General features: G+C 46.1%; 1 protein-coding gene across 1 annotated transcript in view; it reads right to left on the reverse strand.

Moving 5' to 3' along the window:
* Positions 1-8,612: 8,612 nt before the first annotated feature.
* Positions 8,613-13,991, reverse strand: part of LOC128695212 (membrane progestin receptor gamma) — a 268,155-nt gene continuing 262,776 nt past the window's right edge. Inside the window, exon 3 of the mRNA XM_053785730.2 lies at positions 8,613-11,914. Within this exon, the coding sequence (XP_053641705.1) occupies positions 10,516-11,631 (1,116 nt within the window). The 5' untranslated portion in view covers positions 11,632-11,914 and the 3' untranslated portion in view covers positions 8,613-10,515. The remainder of the gene's footprint in view (positions 11,915-13,991) is intronic.

Below are 13,991 nucleotides of genomic sequence, written 5' to 3' on the forward strand. Positions count from 1 at the left end.
ATATATATATATACATATATATATATATATATATATATATATATATATATATATATATATATATATATGTATATGTATATATATATATATATATATATATATATATATATATATATATATATATATATATATATATATATATATGTCGTGTCGAATAGGCAGAACTTGCGATCTTGGCTTAAATAGCAACGTTCATCTTGCCATATAGGACAAGTGAAAATTTGTGTATGCAATAATTTCGCCAAAATCATTCTGAACCTAACGAAAAAAATATATTTCACTGTGTTTATTTAATATTAAATTATTGTAAACAAATCTAAAATATATATAGTTGGGGAAGGCTAAAATAAATTGTTCTTGTTATAATAAGGTTAGGTAAGTTTTCTAAGATTCTTTTGGTGCAAAATTAAATTTTTTTACATTAACATTAATGAAAAAAAAATTTAGAAAGGACTTAATTTTAAATGAGTTCTTGCTAATTGACCAGTTTTACATATTCGGCACGACATATATTTATATATATATATATATATATATATATATATATATATATATATATATATATATATATATATATATATATATTTATATACTGGTTTATTCGTAAGGAATAAATCGCCTTTGACATAGGTAGGCAGGACCAGTAGGGATGTAAGGAAACTGACCTATATGTTCCTCCATGTCAAGGTATCGAACCCTGGACTGTATAAGGTGATTGTTGTCACCAGCGACCAAGGTGTCGTTAGTGGTGCCAGCATAATGGTGTCGCTAGTGGTGCCAGCGACCAAGGTGTCGCTAGTGGTGCCAGCGACCAAGGTGTCGCTAGTGGTGCCAGCATAATGGTGACGCTAGTGGTGCCAGCATAATGGTGACGTTAGTGGTGCCAGCATAATGGTGTCGCTAGTGGTGCCAGCATAATGGTGTCGCTAGTGATGCCAGCATAATGGTGTCGCTAGTGGTGCCAGCGACCAAGGTGTCGCTAGTGATGCCAGCGACCAAGGTGTCGCTAGTTGTGCCAGCGACCAAGGTGTTGCTAGTGGTGCCAGCATAATGGTGTCGCTAGTGGTGCCAGCATAATGGCGTCGCTAGTGGTGCCAGCATAATGGTGTCGCTAGTGGTGCCAGCATAATGGTGACGCTAGTGGTGCCAGCATAACGGTGTCGCTAGTGGTGCCAGCATAATGCCGTCGCTAGTGGTGCCAGCATAATGGTGTCGCTAGTGGTGCCAGCATAATGGTGACGCTAGTGGTGCCAGCATAATGGTGTCGCTAGTGGTGCCAGCATAATGGTGTCGCTAGTGGTGCCAGCATAATGGTGTCGCTAGTGGTGCCAGCATAATGGCGACGCTAGTGGTGCCAGCATAATGGTGACGCTAGTGGTGCCAGCATAATGGTGTCGCTAGTGGTGCCAGCATAATGGTGTCGCTAGTGGTGCCAGCATAATGGTGTCGCTAGTGGTGCCAGCATAATGGTGACGCTAGTGGTGCCAGCATAATGGTGTCGCTAGTGGTGCCAGCATAATGGTGTCGCTAGTGGGGCCAGCATAATGGTGTCGCTAGTGGTGCCAGCATAATGGCGACGCTAGTGGTGCCAGCATAATGGTGACGCTAGTGGTGCCAGCATAATGGTGTCGCTAGTGGTGCCAGCATAATGGTGTCGCTAGGGGTGCCAGCATAATGGTGTCGCTAGTGGTGCCAGCATAATGGTGACGCTAGTGGTGCCAGCATAATGGCGTCGCTAGTGGTGCCAGCATAATGGTGGAGGCGAGGCAACGCCGCTAAATTGTAATTAACATCGTTAAGTGAGCTGATAGTTCTTATTACTTGAATAATTCCAGCACGAATGTTGCCATTCTTACACGCACGAATGTTGCCATTCTTACACGCACGAATGTTGCCATTCTTACACGCACGAATGTTGCCTTTCTTACACGCACGAATGTTGCCTTTCTTACACGCACGAATGTTGTCTTTCTTACACGCACGAATGTTGTCTTTCTTACACGCACGAATGTTGTCTTTCTTACACGCACGAATGTTGCCTTTCTTACACGCACGAATGTTGCCTTTCTTACACGCACGAATGTTGCCTTTCTTACACGCACGAATGTTGCCTTTCTTACACGCACGAATGTTGCCATTCTTACACGCACGAATGTTGCCATTCTTACACGCGCGAATGTTGCCATTCTTACACGCACGAATATTGCCATTTTTACACGCACGAATGTTGCCATTCTTACACGCACGAATGTTGCCATTCTTACACGCATGAATGTTGCCATTCTTACACGCACGAATGTTGCCTTTCTTACACGCACGAATGTTGCCATTCTTACACGCACGAATGTTGCCTTTCTTACACGCACGAATGTTGCCATTCTTACACGCACGAATGTTGCCATTCTTACACGCATGAATGTTGCCATTCTTACACGCACGAATGTTGCCTTTCTTACACGCACGAATGTTGCCATTCTTACACGCACGAATGTTGCCTTTCTTACACGCACGAATGTTGCCATTCTTACACGCATGAATGTTGCCATTCTTACACGCACGAATGTTGCCTTTCTTACACGCACGAATGTTGCCATTCTTACACGCACGAATGTTGCCTTTCTTACACGCACGAATGTTGCCATTCTTACACGCATGAATGTTGCCATTCTTACACGCACGAATGTTGCCTTTCTTACACGCACGAATGTTGCCATTCTTACACGCACGAATGTTGCCTTTCTTACACGCACGAATGTTGCCATTCTTACACGCACGAATGTTGCCATTCTTACACGCACGAATGTTGCCATTCTTACACGCACGAATGTTGCCATTCTTACACGCACGAATGTTGCCATTCTTACACGCACGAATGTTGCCTTTCTTACACGCACGAATGTTGCCTTTCTTACACGCACGAATGTTGTATTTTCTTACACGCACGAATGTTGTATTTTCTTACACGCACGAATGGTGTATTTTCTTACACGCACGAATGTTGTATTTTCTTACACGCACGAATGTTGCCTTTCTTACACTAACGAATGTTGTATTTTCTTACACGCACGAATGTTGCCTTTCTTACACGCACGAATGTTGTATTTTCTTACACGCACGAATGTTGCATTTTCTTACACGCACGAATGGTGTATTTTCTTACACGCACGAATGTTGTATTTTCTTACACGCACGAATGGTGTATTTTCTTACACGCACGAATGTTGTATTTTCTTACACGCACGAATGCTGTATTTTCTTACACGCACAAATGGTGTATTTTCTTACACGCACGAATGTTATATTTTCTTACACGCACGAATAGTGTATTTTCTTACACGCACGAATGTTGTATTTTCTTACACGTACGAATGGTGTATTTTCTTACACGCACGAATGGTGTATTTTCTTACACGCACGAATCGTGTATTTTCTTACACGCACGAATGGTGTATTTTCTTACACGCACGAATGGAGTATTTTCTTACACGCACGAATGGTGTATTTTCTTATACGCACGAATGGTGTATTTTCTTACACGCACGAATGGTGTATTTTCTTACACGCACGAATGGTGTATTTTCTTAAACGCACGAATCGTGTATTTTCTTAGACGCACGAATGGTGTATTTTCTTACACGCACGAATGGTGTATTTTCTTACACGCACGAATGGAGTATTTTCTTACACGCACGAATGGTGTATTTTCTTACACGCACGAATGGTGTATTTTCTTACACGCACGAATGGTGTATTTTCTTACACGCACGAATGGTGTATTTTATCACACGCACGAATGAAGTATTTTCTTACACGCACGAATATAGTATTTCTTACACGCACGAATGGAGTATTTTCTTACACGCACGAATGGAGTATTTTCTTACACGCACGAATATAGTATTTTCTTACACGCACGAATGAAGTATTTTCTTACACGCACGAATGAAGTATTTTCTTACACGCACGAATGGAGTATTTTCTTACACGCACGAATATAGTATTTTCTTACACGCACGAATGAAGTATTTTCTTACACGCACGAATATAGTATTTTCTTACACGCACGAATGGAGTATTTTCTTACACGCACGAATATAGTATTTCTTACACGCACGAATGGAGTATTTTCTTACACGCACGAATGGAGTATTTTCTTACACGGACGAATATAGTATTTTCTTACACGCACGAATGAAGTATTTTCTTACACGCACGAATATAGTATTTTCTTACACGCACGAATGGAGTATTTTCTTACACGCACGAATGGAGTATTTTCTTACAAACAACATGACACTCCAGCAGCACTGGAGTTTTTAACACATTTTAACCTGAATGCAACTCACATTGCCGGCTAACACACGCACCTGCTATTATTACTGCTAGGTGGACAGGGGCAACACACGCACCTGCTATTATTACTGCTAGGTGGACTGGGGCAACACACGCACCTGCTATTATTACTGCTAGGTGGACAGGGGCAACACACGCACCTACTATTATTACTGCTAGGTGGACTAGGGCAACACACGCACCTGCTATTATTACTGCTAGGTGGACAGGGGCAACACACGCACCTGCTATTATTACTGCTAGGTGGACTGGGGCAACACACGCACCTACTATTATTACTGCTAGGTGGACAGGGGTAACACACGCACCTACTATTATTACTGCTAGGTGGACAGGGGCAACACACGCACCTACTATTATTACTGCTAGGTGGACAGGGGCAACACACGCACCTGCTATTATTACTGCTAGGTGGACATGGGCAACACACGTACCTGCTATTATTACTGCTAGGTGGACAGGGGCAACACACGCACCTGCTATTATTACTGCTAGGTGGACAGGGGCAACACACGTACCTGCTATTATTACTGCTAGGTGGACAGGGGCAACACACGTACCTGCTATTATTACTGCTAGGTGGACAGGGGCAACACACGCACCTACTATTATTACTGCTAGGTGGACAGGGGCAACACACGCACCTGCTATTATTACTGCTAGGTGGACAGGGGCAACACACGCACCTGCTATTATTACTGCTAGGTGGACAGGGGCAACACACGCACCTGCTATTATTACTGCTAGGTGGACAGGGGCAACACACGTACCTGCTATTATTACTGCTAGGTGGACAGGGGCAACACACGCACCTGCTATTATTACTGCTAGGTGGACAGGGGCAACACACGCACCTACTATTATTACTGCTAGGTGGACAGGGGCAACACACGTACCTGCTATTATTACTGCTAGGTGGACAGGGGCAACACACGCACCTACTATTATTACTGCTAGGTGGACAGGGGCAACACACGCACCTACTATTATTACTGCTAGGTGGACAGGGGCAACGCACGCACCTACTATTATTACTGCTAGGTGGACAGGGGCAACACACGCACCTACTATTATTACTGCTAGGTGGACAGGGGCAACACACGCACCTGCTATTATTACTGCTAGGTGGACAGGGGCAACACAGGTGCCAGGAAATTAAGGCTGCAAGTCACTTGTACATTTCATTATGGATGCGTTAATACCTAAAATTGGAATTAAGGTATACAGTCAGTTTACATACACAAACACACCTCTGGTTATATATATATATATATATATATATATATATATATATATATATATATATATATATATATATATATATATATATATATATATATATATATATATATATATATATATATGTTTGTATAGGATATAGTAGTGGTAATGCTGCTCCTATGTGATGATTTAGGGTTGTCATCTCCTAGACTACTGACACAACCACAGTGTGTTGGCACATGTCACAGGTTGTGTCTGTGAGTCATGATGGATTTCTCCCGATGCAGCAGCCTTGAGATCTTAAGTTCATTGCGTCCTAAAACGCTGCTATGCACCTAGCTAGCCAGGTGCCCAACACCATACCCACCCACCTACCCACCCAGCCCGCCCTTCCGCCAACGCCCACTCACCTAGAGTCTACCCGGAGAGTGTTCCAAGCGTCACCACATTCGCGGTGCGGTCCATTCCCTGGCCTACTAGTGGATAGCCTGATCAACCAGGCTGCTGGTGCTTACCGTACGAAGTCCAACATATGCACCACAGTCTGGCTGATCTGGGACTGGCTGGAGAAGTTGTCCAGTTCTTTCTTGAAGAACCTACACGTCTGGTGGTAATACCTTATCAATGAATGGAGGACTGGGAATAAATCTTATTCCCCTAGCCTGCCATTAATCTTGCCCCACTCCACAGCACTTGCCCGGGGCATCTGGGTCACCATGAGTGGAGAAGGATATGTAAGAGATTGGAGGAGGATAGAGGAGATGTATGGAAGAATATGGAGAACTGAGACCTGGAGGATAAGATTGGAGGTCGGGGACTAAATGAGGCTTATAGGATGAGAATTAAGGATGAGCTGGTAGATGAGAAGTATCAACCCGACTGAAGGATTGAAGGATGAGTCTAGAGGAGGAGCTGGTCTTGAAGGCTCTCCTTAGGGTGCACAATACCCCTCTCAAGCTATCCTCCGCTACCATCTCCTCCATCCTCCACAACCATCCCCTCCACCCTCCACTACCATCCCCTCCATCCTCCACTACCATCCCTCCATCCTCCACTACCATCCCTTCCATCCTCCACTACCATCCCCCACTACCATCCTCTCCATCCTGCACAACCATCCCCTCAATCCTCCACTACCATCCCCTCAATCCTCCACTACCATCCCCTCCATCCTGCACAACCATCCCCTCAATCCTCCACTACCATCCCCTCCATCCTCCACTACCATCCCCTCCATCCTGCACAACCATCCCTTCAATCCTTCACTACCATCCCCTCCATCCTCCATTACCATCCCTTCCATCCTCCACTACCATCCTCCACAACCATCCCCTCCATCCTCCACAACCATCCCCTCCATCCTCCACTACCAACCCCTCCATCCCCCACTACCATCCTTTCCATCCTCCACTACCATCCCCCTCCATCCTCCACTACCATCCCTTCCATTCTCCACTACCATCCTCCAATACCATCCCCTCCATCCTCCACTACCATCCCCTCCATCCTCCACTACCATCCCCTCCATCCTCCATTACCATCCCTTCCATTCTCTACTACCATCCTCCACCATCATCCCCTCCATCCTCCACAACCATCCCCTCCATCCTCCACTACCAACCCCTCCATCCCCCACTACCATCCCTTCCATCCTCCACTACCATCCCCCTCCATCCTCCACTACCATCCCTTCCATTCTCCACTACCATCCTCCAATACCATCCCCTCCATCCTCCACTACTATCCTCTCCATCCTCCATAACCATCCCCTCCATCCTCCACTACCATCCCCTCCATCCTCATTAACCATCCCCTCCATCCTCCACTACCATCCTCCAATACCATCCCCTCCATCCTCCACTACCATCCCCTCCATCCTCCACAACCATCCCCTCCATCCTCCACTACCAACCTCTCCATCCCCCACTACCATCCCTTCCATCCTCCACTACCATCCCCCTCCATCCTCCACTACCATCCCTTCCATTCTCCACTACCATCCTCCAATACCATCCCCTCCATCCTCATTAACCATCCCCTCCATCCTCCACTACCATCCCCTCCATCCTCATTAACCATCCCCTCCATCCTCCACTACCATCCTCCAATACCATCCCCTCCATCCTCCACTACCATCCCCTCCATCCTCCACCATCATCCCCTCCATCCTCCACAACCATCCCCTCCATCCTCCACTACCAACCCCTCCATCCCCCACTACCATCCCTTCCATCCTCCACTACCATCCCCCTCCATCCTCCACTACCATCCCTTCCATTCTCCACTACCATCCTCCAATACCATCCCCTCCATCCTCCACTACTATCCTCTCCATCCTCCATAACCATCCCCTCCATCCTCCACTACCATCCCCTCCATCCTCATTAACCATCCCCTCCATCCTCCACTACCATCCTCCAATACCATCCCCTCCATCCTCCACTACCATCCCCTCCATCCTCCACTACCATCCCCTCCATCCTCCACTACCATCCCCTCCATCCTCCACTACCATCCCCTCCATCCTCCACTACCAACCCCTCCATCCCCCACTACCATCCCTTCCATCCTCCACTACCATCCCCCTCCATCCTCCACTACCATCCCTTCCATCCTCCACTACCATCCTCCACAACCATCCCCTCCATCCTCCACTACCATCCCCTCCATCCTCCACAACCATCCACTCCATCGTCCACTACCATCCTCTCCATCCTCCACAAAAATCCCCTCCATCCTCCACTACCATCCCCTCCATCCTACATAACCATCCCCTCCATCCTCCACTACCATTCCTTCCATCCTCCACTACCATCTCTTCCATCCTCCACGACCATCCCCTCCACCCTCCACTACCATCCCCTCCATCCTCCACTACCATCCCCTCCATCCTCCACTACCATCCCCTCCATCCTCCACTACCATCCCCTCCATCCTCCACAAGCATCCCCCCATCCTCCACTACCATCCCCTCCACCCTCCACCTCCACCCTCCACGCTCAATCTCCACCCTCCACCTCCACCCTCCACCTCTACCCTCCACCTCCAACCTCCACCCTCAACCTCCACCTCCACCCTCAACTTCCACCCTCAACCTCCACCCTCCACCTCCAACCTCCACCTCCACCCTCCACCTTCATGGGTGGGTGGTGGTGGGTGGACCAGACTCTGCTAGTAGACCAGTTCCTCTGGGGAGTGGAGGAATTGTATTCAGCAGCTCGTGGTCTAACCTCATCCTCGAAGCCTCTAGGTGGATTAACATCCACCTGCGCATCCTTCACACTCATCCTACAAGCCCCAACTCTCACCTATCCACCCAGCTTTTCCCTAGTCTTTATCAAATTCTGCCCAATTTTCCAATAAACTCTGTCCTTCCCTTCAACAGGTGCCTGGCGGCCTAGCAGAGGCTGTGGACGGGAGTTGTGGTGGGTGGTGGCAGTGGGCGGTGAGGGCAGGCTGTCGCGGGTGGCAGTGGGCGGTGACGGCTGGTGGTTGTAGGTGGCAGTGGGCGGTGACGGCTGGTGGTTGTGGGTGGCAGTGGGCGGTTGATGGCTGTGGGTGGCAGTGGGCGGTGACGGTCAGCAGGTGGACCAGGTGGCTCCTGATTCTGGTTGCACCTGCTGAGTCAGGTATCACCCGACACCGCACGACAACTGGTCTTTACATCAATATTAATAGATTCTTCTGTGTAATACATTCTGTTAAGCAGTCTCAAATATTTATTCAATTACATGGCGAGGCTAGACTGGTGGTGGCTAGCTAGATGGCTGGCCAGGTATACGCTGGACAGACTGGTGGGATGGTGGTGGCTAGCTAGATGGCTGGCCAGGTGTACGCTGGACAGACTGCTGGGATGGTGGTGGCTAGCTAGATGGCTGGCCAGGTGTACGCTGGACAGACTGGTGGGATGGTGGTGGCTAGCTAGATGGCTGGCCAGGTGTACGCTGGACAGACTGCTGGGATGGTAGTGGCTAGCTAGATGGCTGGCCAGGTGTACGCTGGACACACTGCTGGGATGGTGGTGGCTAGCTAGATGGCTGGCCAGGTGTACGCTGGACAGACTGCTGGGATGGTGGTGGCTAGCTAGATGGCTGGCCAGGTGTACGCTGGACAGACTGGTGGGATGGTGGTGGCTAGCTAGATGGCTGGCCAGGTGTACGCTGGACAGACTGGTGGGATGGTGGTGGCTAGCTAGATGGCTGGCCAGGTGTACGCTGGACAAAGGTGACCAGAACAACCTGCGATTCGGTAAAAGCAGCTTATAGCCACTAGGTCACTTCTTCAGGAAAGAGGTTCACTGAGGTTGAAACCATCAACCAGAACGTAGTGTGGATGTGTTGACGACTAGAATGATAACCCAGAAGTAACAATATAGGTCGCGTTCCCTCTCTTCTTACTTAATGTTCAACTTGAGGACAGCTTTAATATTTATAATATAGCTCTGGTTAGTAATATATTTTTGAATATATAAAAACGCTAATTACATAATGAATATTAATCAAAATATAACCTTAAACAAGAAAAATGAAAATTTGTGACTTTCATAAATCACAAGGATCCCGTGTTTGATATCACCTGGTTTGGTGTGGCTGCAATTAACGGGAATGTATATGGTAAACTAAGCTATTTGGCTAGTGTTCAGCTCATATTCTGTAATTTCATCTAATGTCTTTTAATTTTATCAAAACTTTCACTTGAAATATTCTAAGGCACAGTACAATAATCATATTTGAGGCAGTTCAACTTGTACCAAAATACACATTCCACGGGAAGTCCGTTGTAGCATTCAGTCAGCCCAGATGGCAACTACACTGTTGGTACTGCCTACACGTGGAAGGAAACAAACTACACCACAGGGCCATGGAGAGGCCACCTGGACCAGTACTGAAGGAAGAGGAATGGAAATGGTCCCAAAAGTGAAAGCTTTCTTGTTTCCAAAGGTCACTGGTCTTTGGTATGGCTGCTAGGTACTATCGTTGCAGTAACTAGTGGCTGCCGGGAAGAATTCTGGGGACAAGTCTGATGGACAGACCGCATATGTTTCGAGAGGTAGTAAGTAAGAAGCAATACCAGGAAAATATTACACATTAAGAGAGAAGGTGTTGCTTGCAACGCCCACATGGGTGTGGGTAACCAATTTTCTTTTTCTAAACCTTCTCTTCTATTTTTCAGATCTATGAGGACAGCACGCATCTGTTCATTTGTTCCCATTATACTGAAAATATGTAATATGTTATGTGAGTGTCCCACATAATCAAAACATCCAGGTGCAAGTCGCTCAGGAATATGTGAACCGTAGAAAAACGATGCAGTAATTACACAGAAAAACTGATTGAGGTGGTAGATGCGAGACTCTCCACACGACTCAGTACTAGTGTCACATGTGTACAGCCATACCACTAGTGGAAACGAGTCCCACACAAAGGGCTCAACAAAGGCTGCAACACGCAGCGTTTTCTGAAAGCCCGGGTGGATAATAAAACGAGATAGACTTGCACATAGAGTGGCCAAGACGGCGTTTACTGCCGCAACCGGAAGGTAGATCTGTGAAAACCAAGAGTTCATGAGGTTTGGCGGAAAGCAGTAACTATAGTAAAGATATGCTACAGCCCAACTGTACATGGCTATAGCTAGGTAATCAATGAAGAAACATATGTGCGTAGCTGTGAGAGATAAGCAAGAAAAGGCATGTGCCAGGCAGCTCATGAGAGGATAGCAACAGGCGGCTATCATGTAGCAGGTAAGAGGGAAGAGATAAGGGTCCTCAAAGAGCGGCATAATAGTTGACAGAGAGACCAAGAGCCAGGCAAAATATACACTGGCAACAAAATGCGTCCAGAAGTTGACAGTCTCATTGGTGGCATTAAAAAGTGAAGCAACTGCTTGGATGACAGAACAGTTCTCGTGTCTGTAGCCAGTGATGATGCCAGGCTCACGCAGGGGTTCCGACACTTCTTCCACCCTCTTCACGTGAATTCGTCCAACTTCACGCAGCCGACCTGTTACATTCCTGGCTTCCCTTAACCGGCCTGTCACATAACCAACGTTGGGAAACATTTTGATAACTTTAATACTAAACTTCGATGTAATCCTCAACACTAGTGCGTCAATGTGCACAATTTAGATGACATGTTATGATACAGCTCACTTTATTACAGTATCGTAGAAGGTTACTGGGAAGGTTGATCACAGGTTCTTGGCGATGATGAGAGTAGTGATGAAAGTAGTAGTGGTGATGGTAATTACTGTGGTTGTAGTGGAGTGGCTGATAGCACAGTTAGTGATGCAGCAACACCTACGACTATCTGCTGCTTCTCCTCCAGTCACCTAACCATCATATCTGGAAATAAAAAACAAACTGTCATTACTAATAGTAATATTATAACTCTGTTTACGCATTATATGCATATTAATATAACTCTCAGCTCAGTGCATCCAATCACAGGCTCAAAATTTATTATATAAAATACAGAATAAATAATTCCTTAACACCAGTGCAGTTACTAATAGTTACTAATAGTTACTAATAGTTACTAATAGTTACTAATAGTTACTAATAGTTACTAATAGTTAGATGGACGAACTTGGAATTTTATGAGGCGTCTTGACTGATATACCAGTGAATACCACTCTAGACTGATACACCAGTGAGTACCACTCTAGACTGATACACCAGTGAGTACCACTCTAGACTGATACACCAGTGAGTACCACTCTAGACTGATACACCAGTGAGTACCACTCTAGACTGATACACCAGTGAGTACCACTCTAGACTGATACACCATTGAGTACCACACTAGAGTGATACGCCACTGAGTACCACTCTAGACTGATACAACACTGAGTACCATTCTAGACTGATACACCACTGAGTACCACTCTAGACTGATACACCACTGAGTACCACTCTAGACTGATAGACCAGTGAGTACCACTCTAGACTGATACACCAGTGAGTACCACTCTAGACTGATACACCACTGAGTACCACTCTAGACTGATACACCAATGAGTACCACTCTAGACTGATACACCAGTGAGTACCACTCTAGACTGATACACCACTGAGTACCACTCTAGACTGATACACCAGTGAGTACCACTCTAGACTGATACACCACTGAGTACCACTCTAGGCTGATACACCAGTGAGTACCACTCTAGACTGATACACGACTGAGTACCACTCTAGACTGATACACCAGTGAGTACCACTCTAGACTGATACACCAGTGAGTACCACTCTAGACTGATACACCACTGAGTACCACTCTAGACTGATACAACACTGAGTACCATTCTAGACTGATACACCACTGAGCACCACTCTAGACTGATACACCACTGAGTACCACTCTAGACTGATATACCAGTGAGTACCATTCTAGACTGATACACCAGTGAGTACCACTCTAGACTGATATACCAGTGAATACCACTCTAGACTGATATACCAGTGAGTACCACTCTAGACTGATACACCAGTGAATACCACTCTAGACTGATACACCAGTGAATACCACTCTAGACTGATACACCACTGAGTACCACACTAGAGTGATACGCCACTGAGTACCACTCTAGACTGATACAACACTGAGTACCATTCTAGACTGATACACCACTGAGCACCACTCTAGACTGATACACCACTGAGTACCACTCTAGACTGATACACCAGTGAGTACCACTCTAGACTGATACACCAGTGAGTACCACACTAGAGTGATACACCACTGAGTACCACTCTAGACTGATACACCACTGAGTACCACTCTAGACTGATACACCACTGAGTACCACTCTAGACTGATACACCACTGAGTACCACTCTAGACTGATACACCACTGAGTACCACTCTAGACTGATACACCAGTGAGTACCACTCTAGACTGATACACCACTGAGTACCACTCTAGACTGATACACCAATGAGTACCACTCTAGACTGATACACCACTGAGTACCACTCTAGACTGATACAACACTGAGTACCACTCTAGACTGATACACCAGTGAGTACCACTCTAGACTGATACACCAGTGAGTACCACTCTAGACTGATACACCACTGAGTACCACTCTAGACTGATACACCACTGAGTACCACTCTAGACTGATACACCACTGAGTACCACTCTAGACTGATACACCACTGAGTACCACTGTAGACTGATACACCACTGAGTACCACTCTCTTACCAATGAAGAATTCGAGAAATTTAGAATGACTGTCAAGGTGGTTGTCAATCATCCATGAATATTTAAAACATAGATCAATGTGAATACTGAGTATTGAAATCAAATTTATTGCTGACAGGTTTTTAGATAAAGGAAGACACATTTGGTATTGTCTTACTGTTGATGGGACGGTTTCACGTAAATCATCTTTACCCTGAAGCATCAGTTACAG

The sequence above is a fragment of the Cherax quadricarinatus genome, chromosome 35, assembly GCF_038502225.1.
Source record: "Cherax quadricarinatus isolate ZL_2023a chromosome 35, ASM3850222v1, whole genome shotgun sequence".
In the NCBI taxonomy this organism is placed as follows: Eukaryota; Metazoa; Arthropoda; class Malacostraca; order Decapoda; family Parastacidae; genus Cherax; species Cherax quadricarinatus.